Raw genomic sequence first — 21100 nt, 5'->3', positions numbered from 1 at the left:
GTAAATGACTAAAGAATACAAAAAAAAATTAACAAAGTGAATGATTTTCAAGATCTGTAAATAGTTTATTGAGCAACCCAATATCTGCTATATTTCCTTATATTTTTAAATTCTCCTACGAGAGTTTACTTATTAATAAAAGATATAAGCTCTAGTACGTTTCAGTAACTCCCAGATTTCCAGAGCTCTAATTTCACCAGGCAGCACTTAGCCTTTTCAGTGTTCTGCAACATATACACCAATCAGCCATGGCCAAACCATGCTGTGGTTTGAGGAGCATGACAGAGTCCAAGGTGTTGACTTGGCCTCCAAATTCCCCAGATCTCAATTTGATTGACCATCTGTGGGATGTACTGGACAAACAAGTCAGCTCCATGGAGGCCCTACCTCGCATCTTACAAGACTTAAAGGATCTGCTGCTAACGTATTGGTGTCTGATACCACAGCACACCTTCAGAGGTCTTGTGGAGTCCATGCCACGATGGATCAGAGCTGTTTTGGCTTCACAAGGGGGACCTACACAATATTAGGCAGGTGATGTAAATGTTATGGCTGGTGAGTGTAAATGAAGTCATTCTAACAGTAAGTACTGACAAGCTTCCAAGCTTTAAAAATGGTACCTCATACAGATGTGTGCAAATATGTGCTTTTGATACTATGCAGACATTTTCTTTTGTATATAGATTAGTCCTTTAAAATTGAGCACGGAATCGTATAATAAAAAAGGGGTAAATGATGCACTAATGAGTGATACAGAAATAGGCTTTTAAATAGGACTTATAGCACCATTTCTAGTTTATTATGGCAATATAAACATTTTGTATTGTTTATTTAAAGATGCAACATGTATTATTAATCCCTGACAGTTTATGTTATCTTTCCACATGCAAAATACTTTTCTACACATATAAATATTTCTCTAGACCCCAACACTCTATAAATGGTCATTTAAATCTTGTATTTGAGTTCATTTATTCATTTTGTGTTCTGCTGTAGTGATTGCATAAAACATTAACGCCATTAAACGGTAATAGGTCTCTTCGACTCTCATACAAAATGATCAATAGTACAATCAGTATAAATAATAATGCTGACATGATGACAGGATTTGTCTTCAGGTAAAGATAAAAGTAAAAAGCTTTTCATTTCCCTTTGTGCTTGTCCACTGTGTGTGAGCATATCCCTTCTATGCGAGTGATGGGAATTTGAGTTCAGAGAGCTCCAAATCAGGAGAACTACTGCCACTGTGGTCACTGTATGTGTCTCTGAGACAAGAGAGAGGAGAAAATTTCTCAGAAAATCGTTCAAACAGCAACACATTCTGCACATCAGTTTCCATTTATTTGTTCGTTGCACCTAAAGGACGGCTGTTTGATGAAAGTTCTCAACAGACAGTTGAATGAATTAAATACAAGATGTCAGTGGTTGGGTTTACCGTGGTGAAAGTCTGCACCCTTTGAGCAGGTAGTTCTGTAGTTTTCCTGCAGCTGCTAAAAGCAGGCCAAAGTAGGGTGGGGAAGGCTTAATGGGGCGAGAGGTGAACTCCGGATGGTACTGCACTCCCACAAAGTAAGCATGATCTGCCAAGACAAAAGACGAAGATGTAATCCAAACTTATATCTTTCAGAGGAGATAAAATATTGTACCATCACCAACCTGCCATTTCAATGATTTCCATTCGTTCACCCTCCTGGTCCTGGCCCACAAAACGGAGGCCTTTTTCCTCCAAATGGTGTTTTAGCTCTGGATTCACCTGAAGCAAAAAGTGCCCAAGAACAAATGTAAGCAAATAACAGACTGTCCAAGCACAAATGGATGATACATTTCATTGTATTTATATAAATACCTACCTCAAAACGATGTCTGTGTCGTTCCTCAACATATTCAACATCTCCATACAATTTTCCTACAATGTCAAAAGACTGGAAATTTATTTAAATCAACAGCATCACTGAATATTGTTCAATAATCATTTTTGTAATAACCAAACACTGTAAAGACAGCATTAAAACAGTTCAGTACTTTATGACAAATCATCCCCAGTAACGTACTGAGAATACTTGAGGTGCCTTTGAAGATGGTTCGCCTTTTCCCCAATCTCATAGTGCCACCCATTTGTCCCGGATTATGTTCTGGCATTTCAATCACCTACATGAACATGTCAGAGGGATTCTTTAGAGATGCACAGTCAGTATCCTTATTAACAACACTAAGCACTTTAGGGCCAGTATTGTAATAACACAGCAATGTATTACTATATATTTCATCACAAAATGTTTATCAAAAGGTTGCTTACTACAGGGTACTTTGTGTCAGGATCGAATTCAGTAGAGTTGGCATCTGTACAAAGACACAATATGAATGAGAACTGACAAAGAATAACCCCAAACTGGTTTAAAACAGTTACAGAGAACCTCTCATGCAGCTTACCTTTCCAGCCAAGTACATTGCGAGCAAATTCACAGACAGCGAGCTGCATGCCCAGACAAACACCTGCAAACCACATATTAAAAACATTGTGGGACACAAGCTTTAGAATAAATGCCATACTGAAATAAGGCAATCTAAACTCCTGTCCTTTTACCTAAAAAGGGCTTTTTCTGTTTCCTTGCCCAGTTAATAGCATGAATCTTTCCCTCAGTGCCTCGTACCCCAAAGCCTCCTGGTACCAAAACACCACTGGAAGAGGAAATAAACAGTCAAAAGCAATGTTAGAATTAGACATATTTAAACAGTCTATAATTAGGCCAGTTAAATGCATTGAAGAACATCCAATAAAAGAATGGTGTTTTTCCAACATAGAAGTGAAAACAATAATGTAGAACTATTTTCTGCTTCATAGGCAATGGCATATAAATGATTTTGGTGTTCTGTTCAAAACAGGAAATCCTGCTAAACAGGGGGTCCCTAAAGTCTCCATACATAAGGGAAATGAACACTTTTTTAGCAAAATGTCTTCCACAATTTTTCATACTTAGTTCATATTAGATATGTTTTTCAGATAGCCTTTAAGAATGCCTTTGACAAAAGAAGAACATATGGATCATTCTCATGGCTGAATCAGGAAGCTGTCACAAGGTTGTGATGGACATGCAATTACATGCATAACACCAGAAATGTTAACACGAGTTCATCATGAGTGGGGAGACGACTCTGTGTGTGTTTACACTGAATTGGCAATCATGTAGAGGATATTTTGTAAATAAAATTACATTTAGCTAAAAATTGTTAATTTCCCCTATGTATGGACACTTTTTGGACATCCTGTAGAAATTCAGATGTAAAAAGTGTAGTGGCAAATTATTCATCTGTGAAATATCTTTTACAGTACTTACAGCATTTTCCCAATCAAGCTGTATAACTTAATTCATATCTTCATATCTGCTACAGCAAGGGTGTAGAATCAGATTTTCACACTTGATTCCGCCTGTTTAACACAACCAGGTGTGACTTCTGCTTGGTAGGAATGAAATCCTGTACTCACACTGGCCTTTTCAGTACAAGACTGTACAGCCCTGTGCCACAGCTAGAGCTGCACTACAAATCATTGATATTATACAGTGACAACAGGGTGTATAGCAGTGGTCACTAACCCTCTTCCTTGAGCTCTACCTTCCTGCAGGTTTCATCCCCAACCAAAATCTAACACACCTTTTTTAGCTGAACAAGAACATCTTACGGTAATGTTAAGATGGTCAGGTGGACACGATTATGGTTGGAGCTAAAATCTTCACTGAGGTAGGTCCCCAGGAACAGGGTTGGACCACTTGTGTACAACCATGTGTTAGTTGTCACTGCGCTCACTCAGCACTGCAGAGCTTCTGCCAGGCCTCGTGATACTTCACCGGGTCTTCCTGCTCTGTGCTCTGCTCCAGATATGCAGAGTCTATGTACTGAAACAGAGGAACATTTCTGAAATGTACTAGAACAAAGAAAGTAAATATATGCACTCCTGGGCAAAAAAAAATGGGCCAAGCCCAAACTGGCAAATTATTACACTTTTCTTGGTCTTAACAACAAATCATAGGTCAGGAAATTAGCAAGAATTAAACAAACAGATAAAGTTTCCCATGTGCCCTGCGATGGATTGGCACCCTGTCCAGGGTGTACCCCACCTTGTGCCCGATGCTCCCTGGGATTGGCTCCAGGTTCCCCCGCGACCCTGAAGGAGTAAGCGGTAGAAGATGGATGGATGGATGGATGGATAAAGTTTCCCACTTAGTATGAGATAGCTTTTCCCTTAGAATTCTTTAAAAGTTTAAGCTTTGTGGGTAAACTTGCGGACAGCTTTTTATTATTATTTTTTTTTTAAATTTCATTTTATTAATGTCATTTTTTTTTACATTGTACACTCAGACATGTATTAGTTTGAATTTTACATCAAACATTTTAATCATTATCATGATTTTACCTTTGCGTACAAGAAGACTGTATAAGTGACTTTCCCTGTTTTAGCTTCACCCCCCCAAACATTTCACTGCAGCAAAAAGTAAATGGTGGCACAAGAGGTCTCAGGAGTGCCTTTATTTAATTCTTGCTCATTTTCTGACCAATGGTTTGTCGTTAAGACCATTGGCCCGTTTTTTTTTTGCCCAGGAGTGTAAAAAATATCTTCACAGGGAAACATGTGGCCAAGCTAGATAGCAGTATATATCTAAATGAAATATCCATAGCAGCATTGACGGGCATAAATTAATCATACTGTAAGTGGAGTCATTAATCAAGAGCACATCTTACTTTCACCTCTAGCTTGTAGTTGATTGCAAGGGCTGAATGTTCCAGTGCTTTAATCACTGATGCGTAGGAGTCTGAAAATTTGGTGTACTTTCCAACTAATGCGATCGATGTGCTTTCCAAAAGGCGGTTAGTTCTGTCAAAAACATACCAATTCAACAGAACACACATCAAATGTTAAAAATTTCCTGAAGTAATTTTTTGTGGCTTTAGAGAATAACATGAAGGAGAAGCAGAGATCCTGACCTATCTGACATTTCTTTCCATTTGGTGAGCATCCTGCGGGGTTTTGTCTCAATGGGCAGGTTCAGCCATCTGCAAAAAAAATCCACCATTCCCTGATCCTCCATGAGTAGTGGAACTTTATAGACTGAGGACACATCATGTATGCAGATGACCTAAAAGTAAACGAAGGTAGAGGATATAGATTAGGGGTGTTTATCGCTTTCTGCGTAGATGTGAGTCGATAAAATAGTCAACGTGATCTCAGATTAGTAATATTTCTCAATTGTAGCTCACTGTTAGTCATGTGCAGGTACCTGCTCTGGCTCTACATGACAAAACATAGAGATCTTCTCTTTCACTGCAGCTTCCAGGGGTGTAGAACATCGGCAAACGATCTAAAGAAATAGAAGCGTATTAGCAAAGGAGTGGTAATAATCCCGATTAGACAGTGGCAAAAATGTAGCTCTGGTATATTCAATCAAGTACATAAAATCTTGACATGATGTTGTAACTCAAGTCTCTGACTGGACGACACTGAAGTCTGTACGCACTTTTATATGCAGTCATTGATGTTTTTCCTATAACAGCATAACCTTTTGCATAGAATGTCTTCCTGAATTAATAGTATATAAATCCCCACATTATTATAAAGCAACCATTTGCAAATTAATACAGTCCCCTCCAAAAGTATTTGAACAGCACGGCCCCATATACATAATATGATATAGATATAATGGGTTTGCGATATATAATATATGAAGAACACAATGAAAAAACGTTCAGAGTCACAAAACAGTATTTTTGGAGCTGTGCATCCACGGCTGTTGATTGAGCATTGAAGAATGATCTCATAATTGTACTTGTATGTTAGAAAGATCAGGGTCACAGAATTTTCCATTTAAAATAAAGCCATGCTATGGAAAAATGATCAGAGTCTATAGCCTACTGTGAGAAAATGATCACAGTCCAGTCACATGACTGAAATCAGCCAATAGGCTTTGAGTAATGGCGGACGCCCAGTTGAGTGAATTTCAACTTACTGTCGAATTTCTTCAACATATCTCATTAGTAATTGCTCTCCGCAAACTTCAGTACTAGATCAAACAACATGGATGAGTATCCTCAACAGACTGATAAACCAAAGAAGAGACAGACACATGGAAGTAAGGCAGAAAAAGAACTCCCTGTAAATCACAGAATTGTGGATAATGTTCAAGTTGAGATTGATGTATAATGTATATTCTGTGAGTTTTCAGTATTCACGTGATGTTGATGATGTTCAGTTGAATAAATTAGTATAAGTTCATCACTGTATTACTGTGAATACCCACGAAAGAAAGATCAGAGTCCGCACAAGCATTTTTTCATGCTTCAATGAACACAATGTAAACAATAATGGCTGATAACTTTTGGTGTCTTCATAAAGACTATGAATGGGTATAGTGAACATATCATCAAGTATTCTCTGTTCTCAACTATTATGACATAAGAAGGTTTTGAACTTTTATATTCAAATTCTGGAATTCAAGCACAATGTGACTCTGATTGTTTTATCATTGGTGCCTTCATATATATATATATGTATATATGGGTTCACGATCAAAAGATGAATATGAGCCAATGGATCAGACTTTGCTCACCTAAAAATTGGGTGGTCTGCCACCAAAGGTGCCACGCTCTAAGCTGTTTAACACATCTAGATATTAATATCAGAAAATAAAAGCTGAAATTCTGATCTATCATCTCATATTTATCTTCTGAGCTCAAACCCAAATGTCTTCAGTGTATAGTGAAAACAAAAGAATCGGCCTTTGTATTCCAATACTTTAGGATAGGACTCTATATGCAAATGTTGGGATTTGTTCATAACAAATAAAGAGACCAGATTTGCCTAACCAGATCAGGTGACAGGCCCAGACCACGGAGCTCTCGCACACTGTTTTGTGTGGGTTTAGTCTTCTGCTCTCCTGTAGTACTGGGCTGAAAAAAGATAAACCTATTATTATTATTATTATTATTATTATTATTATTAATATTTAAGCAACATCAACAGTTTCATTGAAACATCAGTGAGCAAAACACTGTGAATGTAAATGCTGCAAAGCATGCAGGTAAATAAATGGCATGACTGTTGTGTGGGTTGTCTCCTACCTGTGGAACAAGACTGACATGAATGTTGCAGAAGTTCTCACGTTTCACTTTGAACTGGAACTGCCTGAATGCTTCTATGAAAGGCATGCTTTCAATGTCTCCAACGGTGCCTCCTAACTGTGACACACAAGCAAATACCTGTTCAAGGTAAACAGCACAAAGATAAACTAGCATCATTATGAATTTAGTCAACATGGCTGTAAGAGTTGCACCTCTATGACACAGACTTGTGGCTCAACCCCATCATCGTCCACTGACACTTTGGCTTGCTGCATAACCCATTCCTGAATGGCATCGGTGATGTGTGGTACCACTGGGAGAAACAGCACAGGTCAAACCACTACAATCCAACGGCACAGTTATGAGAAATCCTTGAAAAGTTTTTGCTTTTTGAACATTTATATTCGTGTACATCATTGCATGTGATTTGCATCACCCTCACTGAACTCTCACTCAGGCATCTCTGCAGTACATCAAACTCGTTTGATTGTTAGAATATTTATTTGAATACTGCTGAAGGGAACACTGAAAAAACCTGTTTGATTCATGTGACTTTTTGCAACCTGGCTGTGTCTTAATCACAAGACTGCAAAAGCAATATTTATTTTATTTCTATAATCCAAAAGGAAGCAATCCTTAAGAAAAACAAATCCATAGAAATGCAGTATTTTACGGAAGCCCTAAGAGGTCATGCATTATTATTATTTTTCTTTCTTGTTTCCTCGTGATCTCGACTTACTTTTATCTGTGCGCTCGACACAACAACATGTTGATTTTATAGTTCTGGAGGCAGCAAAAGTTTAGCACAATCGCACAGCGTCATGGATGGACAAATTAGTTTTTGCTTTGATCGGGGACTCACTCAAGCTGATATAGCTCTATGTCTGACAGTGATTGACGATTAGTGTCCGACACTTGAAAAGGAGGCTGTCAGGTCAACATGCATGTGCAAGATGCAAGATTTCCCCATGATAAAATTATGTCGTGAAAAAAAATGCTTTTTGTTATGTCAAGATCACGAGAAAACAACAAATAAAAATGTAAAAAGGTAAAAATAAAAATGCATGGCCTCTTAGGACTTCTGTAAAAATTTAATATGCTGTTCCACGGATTATACCACATATATCATTTCTATACTAACAGTTCATTCACAGTAATTGTATGGCAGATGCTCCACATAATCTAAGGCTAATAAAAAAATATTGTTTAAAAATGGTCTTATTATTTAGCAAAGAAAAAAGTTTAATCACTGATATTTTATAAAAATGAATTGAATATGTTGAAGCTTTATATAAGAAGTTTATTTAACATGTATAGAAGACATATAGCGTCTCATCTGACAGCTCTATGTAACGGTCGGTAAGTTTTCCTTCAGGATGGACAACTTTGCACGTTCCAGTTTGTTGGGAACATGAACATCTGCATCTTTATTTGTCTTATGAACTTCAAGACAGAGGCTGATGAGGGGATGACTGTTTATAGCTGTTATAAAGTAAGTGATGACAGGAACTAAATTGTGTCACTGGCATCCCACAACATTAAATGCAACTACAGACAGTTAAAGAAGCACAATGTGTTGTTCATTAAAATGGTTTCAAAAGTGGCATCGTTGGCAAACTGCTGTGGTATAAGAGGAATAAAACACTTCGGGATGTGTTGATATTGGACCATAATCGACTGCAGGATAGTAAAAGCACCACAGCACCATGTCTTTCCTTTAACAGCATGCCCATAATGTTTTATTTGTTCCTTAACTACTATGTACTGTATAATTGAACTTCAGCAGAGAGTCTCAGAGAGCAGAATGCTCATAATATTTGAAGGCAAGAGAAGAAAATTACTGCTCCAAACTAGATAGGCTTAAACAAACAAACGACAACAACAACAAAAATATATACACAACAATAATTTCCTGCTTGCATTGCATGCTTTCTACTGATGTTTCTATACTGGAAAGACAAGAATAACACCATGTGAACTATTAATGAGACACACCTTGCACAGTTTTGCCAAGATAATCCCCTCTCCTCTCTTTCGTAATAACAGACTGATAAATCTTCCCAGTAGTCAGGTTGTTGTCTTTGGTTAGCCGGATATCCAGAAAGCGTTCGTAGTTTCCCAAATCCAGATCAACTTCACCACCATCATCCAGCACAAACACTTCACCTGAAAGACAACAACATTGTGTGTGATGCTGAAAGGCAGTACACAAAGTAAGGCAACGCTTGACTCGACTGCGTGCAGATAAACTCACCGTGCTCATAGGGAGAGAATGTGCCTGCGTCAATATTAATGTAAGGATCGATCTTGATGGCGGTGACATGGAGGCCGCAGGATTTGAGGATTGTTCCCACACTGCTGGCAATAATACCTTTACCAATTCCAGATATAACACCACCAGTGACCAAGATGTACTTCATAATTCAGGCAAAACCTGGACAGAAAGAAAACAGTTGATTTCACATATGACATCTAGAGCTTCTTCTGTATATGTAATGAGAAAGAGTGATGCAAGACAACAACCTTTTAAAAACCTTGTGATATTACTATATCTATGTTTATTTTAATAAATATATCAGAAGGAATTCTCACTCATGTTAAGGCAGTTTTGTGTATAAGCTGTCAGGGTTTTGCAGGTTGTATCATCAGTGGCAGCTTTAACTTGTCAACGCTGGCAAGTGACCACGGTATAAGCAGGATAATCAAATGTAATAATCAAAATCACAATGTAAATTTGTGTACATTACACAATTTTAATGCAGTCTGCAGTAGCGATGTGCGAGACTAGTCGACTAAACGGTTCTGCTGCTGCTAGTTGACATTGGAAATACTAGTCGGTTACATACATTTTTTTATTTTTTTTACACATTTATGTTTTGCTTTATATTTTTACAAAGGCTACGTTCAAATTACTGTCACATTAACGTCACATTTGAAAAGTAATACATTATTTTGAAAAGTGCTATCTGGAGCGAAAAACGAAAAAAATTTAATTTCACCTCAGACCTTGCATGCGTTTTCTCCCGGTCACTCATGGCTTAGAGACATGTCCACTGGAAAGACGAGCAAGGTGTGGGAGTATTTTGACAGAAGAAAATGGAAAAGTTTTGTGTAGGCTATGCTATGTCAAACTAACATATAACAATTCCACTGCCTATTGATTCAGTTGATTTGAATAAATATGTCTATATTGGCAAACGTTGATTAAGTGAATGCTTGTTTTTTTTTTTTTGATGACAGCCTAATGTACAATGACCATAATGCAAGGCAACCACATCGCATATATATGACCTATTTTTCAGTGGCATTCAGTATGAGATTTGACTGTTCGGTTTCGTAAATTAAGGATCTCAAATGGATAGATCCCCATAGTGTTTTTTGACCGTCTTCTGGGCGTTTCTTTCTTTTAGACCAGTTGACTAGTCTGTTACGCAATTTCTGTTTAAACGCCAATGAAATCAGTCGTAGTGCACATCCCTACTCCACTTTGTGTCGAGTGCTTCTTTTCCTCCACATTGTATATTAAAATCGTCTAATGCACACCCGGCCATGGATTATCCCTTAAATAAAAAAACAGAGTCATTCCTTCCAAAAACCATTTACTTGTTTTTGTTTCTTTTGTTCTTTTGTTCTTCATAGAAATGATAGTAGTTGGCAAATAAGTAAATAGCTTGCGGTGCTGTACCCAAAGATTACTTCATTCTAAAAACAACCAAACAAACAAAAAACCATAAATAAATAAATAAATAAATAAATGTTAGAATGTATTATCTTCTATTCTATTCTATTGTGATAAAACTCCACTGTATTTTATTCTACTGTGATAAAACTTTATTCTGTTATATTCTATCATGGTAAAACTTCATTCTGTTATATTCTATTATGATAAAAATTCTGTTATATTCTATTGTAATATGATTTTCTATTCTTTTGTGATTAAAACATATTACTATTCCATTCTTCAGAAAATCTTCCTTGTTTGTATAACACATCTTTGTATACAAACAATCATGGCGATTCAACGAGCATGCAAATTTCGTCATCTGGTGACCTTTTAAGCATGATCTAATTTCCCCTGCACAAGGGCCACCGCTACATCACAACTTTACACAACGCACAAGACACTGAGACCTCCAGGTATTCCCATTTCTATCTCCCATAAGACGTTAAAATAACAAATATCTTTAAACCCTGGACCACCACTTTAACTCCTTCTTCGCAGGCATTTGACGATGAGCAGCTAGATGCGCTGTCAGTCGCTCAGCAGATCAATGCCATATGATCTTCTGTTGATTGCATAACACTGCAGCACTCCTGACCTGTACTTTATATAACAAAACAGCACAATACCGCAGGGATAACCATGATCTTACCTTATACCTGAGCAAATATATATATATATATATATATATATATATATATATAGATATATAGATATATAGATATATATAAATATCTGTGTAAAGTTCCTGTGCGTCACTTCACAAGCAGATCATCATCACTCTCTCCTGCAAGGTGAAACAGACCCGCAGCACGTGCACTGTAATCCGAGGAAAGCCATCCATGCATACACAAATCTCTACCGAGAGTGATCGACTGCTCAAATCAGTTAACGCCTATTCACAGTGTTTAAAGATCAGCAGTCATAATGAACTTCCGGTCCAGCCTTTGACGTCTGAGCTCCGCCCCTTTTTGTTACTAAAACTGGAGCGATACAGATAAGATATTAGCACGGCCCATGCGCGAGGACCACACACAAACTCGTAAACACGATGATTGACGCGGGGTTAGTTATTTAAATACTCATTCAAGAATAAACATAAATAAATTTCAGTAATTTTGGGACTGGTATTTTTTTTTCATACAATGTAACTTTTGAAGCAGGTTTTTTTTTTAATTAACATAAACATAGCTTCACCCATTATATATTATATTATTATATAGAATTTATATAATAATATAGCGCATCTATTATGGTTTTGAAACGTGCCTAATTTTGTTTTAAAGGTCTCATACAATAGAATTACATGCATGCAAGGTCAAAAAGCACTTTAATGTGCTCATAATTTAAACTGCAGCATTACCTTTTCTTCCCCAGTGTCACAAACGACTCGTTAAATGATCCATTCCAAAGGATTCATTCTAAACTCCTTTCAGAGAGCATACTCTGCTCTGATTGGTCAGATGTCCCAATCTGTTGTGATTGGTCTACCTGTCAGCGTGTTTCAAAAAGGAAACACCCACTACCATAACGAGATTCAGCTCGACTGGTCTCGGCGGATGAAGACCAGATCCGAGTTTTTTGTTACAAACCTACGTAGGTTAGTACAGGAAGTCGATCTGGAATTACTAAGGACTCGTTTCAGCTGTTCAGAATCGGTTCCTTCTTTTGGGAGTCAATAACTCTGTTTGTTTTTTGATTTTTTAAACTTTGCAGACTTTTTTACGTTCACAAACAGCTCTATAACACTACATGAAAGGTAATATTTGAAGAAGCATAATAGGTGCACTAATACCAGAAAACCCAGCAAACACAGGACGCTTGCCTGTTGGTTCTCCTCTATGTGTATGTGTGTGTGTGTGTGTGTGTGTGTATGTGTGTGTGTGTGTGTGTGTGTGTGTGTGTGTGTGTTCTTTTTGGAAACTGTTTCATAATGTTCTGGGAACATTCTATTTTGGTTAACAAGGTCAGTGCTGGTCCTGAAACATTCTGGTGACCTTATATGACTTTAAAATACAGACAATTCTCTTATAGTTATTTGATAAGTGATTTTTTTTTTCTTTTAAGTTTCAACAAAAGTTATTTTTATAGTATTTTTTAGCAACTACAAACTAACTTCCCGAAAATGTTCTATAATGTTCTGTCATGGAAGTCTGCCAAACCAGGAACATTCCTATAATGTTTTCGCCAAAGGTAGCTTTTAGGTATTATAACTACAAACTAACATAATAATAACGACAAGAATAGAATAGATGATATGATACGGGCGCATGGTGGCTTAGTGGTTAGTACGTTTGCCTCACACCTCCAGGGTCGGGGGTTCGATTCCTGCCCCTGCTCTGTGTGTGCGGAGCTTGCATGTTCTCCCCATGCTGCAGCGGTTTCCTCTGGGTACTCCTGTTTCCTCCCTCGAGTGTCATGTATCGTGACGTAACGGAGATAAGGTAGGATGCAAGCGCAGTGTGAACAGTTTTATTGAGAGACACACAGACAGGTAAATCCAGAACGTGATCCAAAAACGTAATCCAGTAACATGCAAAGTTCAGACGATCGGCAAACAGGCATAAACGAGGCAAGGCAGGAATCAAAGTCGTGGTCACGGGATACAGGGTCGATATACCAAACATGAAACATAAACAACAGCGAGGGACTGGTAGCGGAGAAACCAGCATGAACTTAACAAACGAACCTAAACATGAAACATGACATGAACTATGACTATGAATCTAAACATGAAACATGAAACTATGGACTGCCTGTGTGTCTCTCAATAAAACTGTTCACACTGTGTTTGCATCCTACCTTATCTCCGTTACGTCATGATACGTGACATCGAGGACATGCATGGTAGGCTGATTTGCATGTCCAAATTGTCCATAGTGTATGAATGGGTGTGTGAATGTGATTGTTGATCCATGATGGATTGGCACCCCATCCAGGGTGTAACCTGCCTTGTGCCCGATGCTCCCTGGGATAGGTTCCAGGTTCCCTGCGACCCTGTAGGATAAGCGGTATAGAAAATGGATGTATGATATGATATGAAAAAATAGAAACCTCATAGTAATGATTTTCATGGTTATAATGTGAATTGTATTGGTTTTAATGGAAACTGTAATGGTCCCTGTGAGTCTTTACTGGTCATTTGTTGCCTTCTACTGGTGGCATGTTATGTCTAGTGGATACCATTGAGGACCAATAATGGTAATGGTAATGATTAACTTATGGTTTATAATGGTATTTGTAGTGGAAACCATTAGAATTTCTGTGATGGATTCTATTGTTGTTTTTTTCCAGCAGTACTCCATATGTATATTCAGCATGTTCTATTTATTACATGTTCAATGGGATAAAGCAACAAAAAAAGCATGTAGAACTGTAAACTTACCTACCATTATGTGCTGTTCATACATTTGTAGATTTTGTACATTGTTACTAGTAATAATACAATTATAATAAAGTCATAATATTGAAAATAGCCAGACCTGAAATTATTATATTCAACTGTGATGACCATGACAGGTCTGTCCGCTAGATGGTGCTTTAACCTTATCCAAAAGCAGAACTGGTACTGACATTCTGTACATGCTGTTTACAGATTTTTTTAATAACTTTTACTATTAAGTATCTGCTAATAATCATCAACCCTTAGATTTCACATTTCTTAACCTGTATAATTTGGGATGTAAAAGTTCAGAACGATCTTGTATGGTGTAATTCGGGTTTCCAGCATAAGCCTTAAAAATGCATAATACACTGTTTTTACTACTGAGTGCTTTTAAACATTACTTTTAAAACGATCAGTCCTTTCTTGAAACAGATTGTCTTGGGGGTCGGAATCATATCCTTCCAGTTGTTATATGCCCAAACATGTAGGATATAAATGCTTATAAGACTTACTGTATGTTTGTTTGCTAAATGTACTTCAATGTATTTTATGCGTTTATTTCATAGTAATATAGGAAGACATTGCTTATATTTCTAACCAAAAAAAAAAAAAAATCACTTAAAATAACTAATCAAAAGAGCTTGCACCATGAGTCATGCAAAATTTCAGATTTAGCTGGATGTTTAACCTGGTATTAAACTGATCTTCCCACTTCCTGTTGTTTCATTGTGCTCAGACCTTATGGCTCCTCAGTATGGTTTGTGTTGCACAGGAATTACGTAACCACAAGGAACTAATGATTATAGATAAACTGATATTTTAAAGTATGTTATTTGAGTATATGACTGGTGCTTATGCATCATACCTCATAATAACATGTGCAGTTTAGCTATGAGTATGGTATGAAAACATATGGCAAAACAGTGCAGTATATAGGAATAAATATAACTTAAAATCAAATAAAAATGACCTGTCAAGGAAAAAATTCAGTGGTACAGTGCCGTGCACTCAGACACCACCCACAACATCCTTTTCTAGGAAAACAATACAGCAGTTGGAGGGTGTAGTCTACTGTGTGTCCATGCACAGCCAGCATCCTCCCTGTGCCTGGATAAGCCTAATTTGATTATGGGGGCGGGTAACGAGGGAGAGAGGGAGAGAGAGAGAGAGAGAGAGGGAGAGAGAGAGAGAGAGCAAGAGTACACTGGATCATGCTGAGAGCTTCATCTGTCCATTTATAGCCTCAAAAGCTCAATCTCCTACATGATATTAATATCTATATTTAATTTAGCAGTTAATACAGTTTTGTCTTTTGTTTCCTAAACTGTTCAGCAGTGCCTCTGGTTTTCCCCCCACAATTATCAAAAGAATGCGCTTTTCTTTGCTGACATAGACCCCTCTATGAAAGCTGTGGAGGGTCTATTGAAAGGAAATATTGTGCAAATTTAACTGTGTAATTAAATGAAAACATGTGGGTGCTTGTTTGTACTGTGTGCCCTAACAAAACCCTGCGTTCATTATGATGGTGAGCAAAGCCAGGCTTTCATGTGCCTCAATAGGTAGAAGGGAGTCCTGCTGTGTGTGTGTGTGTGTGTGTGTGTGTGTGTGAGAGAGAGAGAGAGAGAGAGAGAGAGAGAGAGAGATTGGTTAATTGGGGTATTTGAGGCCTTGTACATAAAATTTACTATCAGCAATCAGTCCAGCGGGGATTGCTGTAGTCTGGTGCCCTTTGGCCTTGTGATCTGATCCTAATGAGAACTTTTTTATGTGGCCGTTCACACCGCATTTTATGAAGGACACATATGAAGACAGGTGAATATACTGCAGTTCTGTCGTGTGACAGAAAATGTCTAGAGTACATACCATACTCAATTCAGGTGGAGAGCTACTGGACAAGAGGCTCTTTGTCACTATCGTTGTTCTTTAAATACAACATTTTATGCTCTGAACAAACTGTACCATGTACATGTTCATGTTTTTCTTTCTTCAAATAAACAGACGTTGTGGCACGGTTAGTGTGAAGGATATCCTGGATATTTCACAACTCATTTCCACTTCTACCAACAGCTAACAGACTGTTTTCAACGGCAAAGCTGTATCGTCTTGCGAAATCTAAGGGTAAAACTCATGAAAATTTTCATTTATTATTTAGTTATCAGGCTTAAAGCATATTTTACAATGAAATATTTACTGGCTAATAATGAATTGTGAGCAGTTATGATAGTCCAGAATGTGGAGGGTCCTGCCAAGTTAAAAAGGCTAATGTTGTTTTTGTCTAAATATTGTAATCCTGTTTAAAAAAAACCCTGAATACTGAAATACATAACAATGACCAAAAAAAAAAGCAAGCGCATTACAAATTGTTAATTTAAACCATTATCAAGATAATATTTACAGACAAAAATGTATCTTAAAAAAAGATGTTATGTTGAGTATTCAAAAGACTCTCTTTCTCTCTCTCTCTCTCTCTCTCTCTCTCGCTCTCTCTCTGACCCTGACACACACACACACACACACACACACACACACACACACACCACACCACACACAGAGTTACATTGTAAACAGTATGAGCCGTGGATCACTGCTGACTCACCACCTGTCGCCCAGGTGCAAGTCCAAGAGACCGGTTCAGCTCGGGTAGGAGTCACAGCCAGGGAAAACAACCCACATTTCTCTCAGTCGCAAGCATCCCAGCACGTCTCTTCTCACAGTGATCTTACTACACCATTTTACAGCAGTATACTAACGCAACCTACTGTTAGAATGAAATATCATTTCATCTATCCATTCGTATCAATCAGCAGCAGCTCCTGGGTCCCATTATTTCTTTCCATCAGGTACTCAGTAGGAGTGAGTGATTCACAAATCTATCAAAAGGACAAGTGGGAACAACTAACTAATACCACATTCACTCTGATAAAGTCCACTGTGTGTTATTTTCAAAGCATACACGTGTGTCTGTGCTATTGTATGTGCGTGTGTGGGTGTGTGGGTGGATATTTGAACCGCAGAATGACTGGACCGACCATCTGGGCCTGGAGAAGTCGGCATGCTGTCAGTGTTTCATCCGCCCTTCTTGTCAAGCTCTAATCCTGCAGTAACCCAGAAGCAGATGCCACCAGCACGAGGGAGGAATAGTGAGAAGGAGCTGCAGTACAACGTTAAGCTATGTCCAGCCTGACTTATATAAACACTATAGGTGTTAATTCAACATTGGGGATTCTGCTTTATACATGGCAGATGGTTGTGTGATTTGTATTTGTGAGCACCTCACTGCTGCCAAAAATAACAAAATAAAATAACAAAGATTAAAAATAAATAAATAAATAAATAAAGTTCAAACAGTTGCAGCACTTTTGACCTAAATTTGTACAGGGAGTAGCTTTATGAAAGCACTATCAGTTCTAAGCAGAAGACAGGAGTGCTTGATTAAGTTCTATATTGTTCATGATAACTGTAATATTACAAAGTGCTTCAAGAATTATAGTGACTTTTTTTTCTATGAAGAATAAGATCCTGCTGTGAATTTACTGTATGCGTATTGGAAACATACCACAGAGAGCGATTTGGCACTGTCAAGCTTGCTTTCCATCATTTTCCTACAAATTCTTAATTACCTACCCCTAGGATAGACAGGCATCTGAACAGCAATTTAACAGTGTTGATTAGCACAATGTCTTTTGACAATTGAAGCAGCAAAAAAGGTGATGCCAGAGCGTATTAAACATCACTGGTTTCTTTTCATAATAATCTGTGCATTGATGGCTATTTCATACCACAGCGCTGTTGATTTCTTGAATCTGATTGGCCAGATGGTGATTAATTTTCCATAACATCATCTCTGACAATAGTGCTGTCTGTAATTTAAATGATTATTCTAATATGATATCATTAGCAACTTGTTCATAGAGACGTGTATGATGGATGATCTGCATAATCTAAATCTAATAATATAGAGATTACCCTGCTGGAAAAAAATCTATAGAAACCATCAAAGAAATTCTAATGGTTTCCACTACTAATACCATTACAAGCCATCAAACCAGTAAAGCCATTACCATTACCATTATTGGTCCTTAATGGTATCCACTAGACATAACATGCCACCAATAGTAGGCAACAAATTACTAGTAAAAACCCACAGGGACCATTGCAGTTTCCATTAAAACCATTACAATTACATTCTATGAGGGATTCTATTGTTTGTTTGTTTTTTTTTCAGCAGCGTAAAAGCATGTTATATAACAAAGACAATCATATCATTATTAATATGGGGAAGTAAGAACAATTATTTAGCCTTAATAGAATGAGTCTTGATTTGCCAAATTGCAATCTTTGGTAAATCACTGTGGAATATAAGAGGAATAACACACTTAGAGATGTTCTCCTATAGGAAAAACAATACACGTGGGGCATTATACCACCCTGTCATGGATTATTTTCCTATAACAACACATCCCAGTGTGTTTTATTCCTTATTTATTAAACCACGTAGTAGGTATATAATTACTGACTTTAGCCCATCTGTTGCACAAGACCACCACATTATTTCATTGCTGGTCTGTTCTCAACCAAGCAGTGATATTGAGGTTATACAGAACCCCAGCAACACTGCTGTACCAGATACATTCCTGCCAGAACTACATACACACTGTCATGATGCTGTAGTGAGAATAATCCCCCACCAAAATAATATCAGATAAATGGTGGTCCTTTAGTGTTCCTGTTCCCCTCATGGATAAAGGCAAGCGTGACTAATAATATACTGAGCTTATGTGCTTTACTCACAAAAGTGCCCTAATCAACTGTAATGAATGAAATTTTGCTTAAAACCATTAGTGTGACATTTAGCAGAATAGACATTTGCTACATGGAAGGCTGCCTGTTTTAAAATCCTGCACTTGAAAAGGTTGAACCAATCATTCCTATGACTTTAGACAGAAGGAGATGAGCTAAAAACACACTGGATCTTTTTCATAATCTCTGACCGTGTGGCACACTTCAGACTGCTGTCTGTCCACTTTGTTCTCTCACTTCCACTCCCTTCCTCATTCTCCTCCACCACATGTAAAGCATGCAGCTCTTCAGCTGGGCTGAATGGAACAGTCCTGGTATTCTGGTATTAGCATGTCAAAACCAGTCTGTGGTCCTCACTGAGAGTTGGGAGGAGCGAATGAAATGACAAAGCCACAACAGAGACAGCTGATCCACAAAAGGTGCCTGTTTAAGCACTCTTCCTCTCTGAGTCCAGCTGCTCCTCAGAACTGCTGCGTCACAATGCGGAGGCGACACTGATGAGCACCATGGCAGACTAACCATATGTCTGAAACATACACACACACTCTGCTATAAGAGGACAAAGACTAATAAGGCTGTATGCTATACGTATATATATATATATATATATATATATATATATATATATATATATATATATATATTTGATATTGGTGGGTTTCCCTGCATGAACTGCTCTTTTTAGGTCTTTCACAACGTTGGGTTATGCACTTTGACTTGGCCATGTCAAAATGTTACATTTCTTCTGCTTTAACCATTCTTTGTAGAACAGTTGTGTGCTTAGGGCCATTGTCTGGCTACATGACCTACTTATGGCTAAACTTGACTTCACAGATAGACACCCTGACATTCTCCTGTATAATTTGCTGGTACAATCCAGAATTCATAGGTCCATCAATAATGGCAAGTCATCCTGGACCCTGAGGCAGCAAAGCAGCCCCAAACATGATACTGCCACTCCCATGCTTCATGGTTGAGATGAGGTTCTTATGTTGGAATGCAATGTTTGGTTTTTGCTAAACATAACGCTTTTCATTTAAACCAAAAAGTTCCATTCTGGATTAATCTGTCCATAGAACATTGTTCCAATAGTCTTCTGACTTATCCACATGGTCTTGAGCAAACTTTAGTTGGGCAACAGTGTTTTTTTGGAGAGTAGTGGCTTCCTCTTTGCTATCATGCCATGCACACCATTCTTGTTCAGTGTTTGCCTGATGGTAGACTCAATAACATTGACATTACCCAGTGCAAGAGTGGCCTGTAGGTTCTTGGATGTTACTCTGGGGTTCTTTGTGACTTCCTGTAATATGAATCACTGTGCCCTCGAAGTGATTTTAGCTGGATGACCACTCCTTGGGTGAGTAACAGTAGTGCTGAATTTCCTCCATTTGTATATTATCAGCCTCACAGTGGATTGGTGGGGACCAAACTCTTTAGAAATGGTTGTGTAACCTTTTCTAGCCTAGTGAGCATCAATAACTCTTTTTCCGAGGTCCTCAGGAATCTCCTCTGATCAAGGCATGGCATACGTCCATAAACCTGCGTGGTGAAGACCAGAGTTTACGGTTTTGAAACAAAGTTCATGCCTGATTGCCATCCCATTCATTGAAATGCCTGACCCTGGATCTTTTTTTTCCCAATAAATAAATGTAAAAACTATCATTTCTTTCTTTGTTTAATTCTCTTTATCTAGTTTTAGGAGTTGATCACATTTCAAGTTAAATGTATGCAAAAATACAGAAAATTGTTCACAAATTTTCAGCACTCTGTGTGTGTGTGTGTGTGTGTGTGTGTGTGTGTGTGTGTGTTTATTTATTTATTTATTTATTTATTTATTTACCACATTCCAGATGTAGTTTCATCCATTTACACTAATTTTCTTTCATGGAAACTCCAAACTCATGCCATATGTGTAGACACATGAACTAATATACAGCATATTAATAAAATAAATGCATCATACACTGCCAGTTGTACATTTCAGTGGTTGTCAACATTGAGCTTAGATTCATTTCCAAAGTATTAAAAGGTATATACATGTATTTAACAACAGTATTCAGATAAGACCAGCTACTTCTTCTGCC

The 21100-nt window shown here is 37.7% G+C and overlaps 1 protein-coding gene across 2 annotated transcripts; it reads right to left on the bottom strand.

The window, feature by feature from the left end:
* Positions 1-777: 777 nt before the first annotated feature.
* Positions 778-18425, bottom strand: ctps1b (CTP synthase 1b). 2 transcript variants are annotated; one of them, XM_053632408.1, is made up of 18 exons: positions 16813-18425; positions 9365-9544; positions 9106-9276; positions 7323-7423; positions 7111-7227; positions 6856-6939; positions 5274-5354; positions 4981-5132; positions 4738-4870; positions 3805-3893; positions 2585-2679; positions 2431-2493; positions 2297-2340; positions 2052-2148; positions 1851-1906; positions 1657-1753; positions 1436-1580; positions 778-1265 (listed from the first exon to the last, which is right to left on the bottom strand). In XM_053632408.1, exons 2-18 carry the CDS (start codon positions 9528-9530, stop codon positions 1187-1189), a joined length of 1770 nt encoding a protein of 589 aa, XP_053488383.1. In that variant the 5' UTR covers positions 9531-9544; positions 16813-18425; the 3' UTR covers positions 778-1186. The 2 variants fall into 2 exon arrangements, with proteins under 2 accessions (XP_053488383.1, XP_053488374.1); XM_053632399.1 differs by lacking the exon at positions 16813-18425 and adding an exon at positions 9703-10616.
* Positions 18426-21100: the final 2675 nt, after the last annotated feature.

Source organism: Ictalurus furcatus, chromosome 1 (assembly GCF_023375685.1).
Source record: "Ictalurus furcatus strain D&B chromosome 1, Billie_1.0, whole genome shotgun sequence".
Lineage (NCBI taxonomy): Eukaryota > Metazoa > Chordata > Actinopteri > Siluriformes > Ictaluridae > Ictalurus > Ictalurus furcatus.
This window is presented reverse-complemented; position numbering and strand designations above follow the sequence as displayed.

What these genes read in the sequence shown, in the direction of transcription:
- ctps1b (XM_053632408.1), bottom strand. Translation starts at nt 9,530, where the DNA reads ATGAAGTACATCTTGGTCACTGGTGGTGTTATATCTGGAATTGGTAAA. An exon ending in TGGAAAGAAATGTCAGATAG is followed by an intron (nt 4,871 to 4,980) that starts GTCAGGATCTCT and finishes TGTTTTTGACAG; the next exon opens with AACTAACCGCCTTTTGGAAA. An exon ending in GGGTGCAGACTTTCACCACG is followed by an intron (nt 1,266 to 1,435) that starts GTAAACCCAACC and finishes CTCTTGTCTCAG; the next exon opens with AGACACATACAGTGACCACA.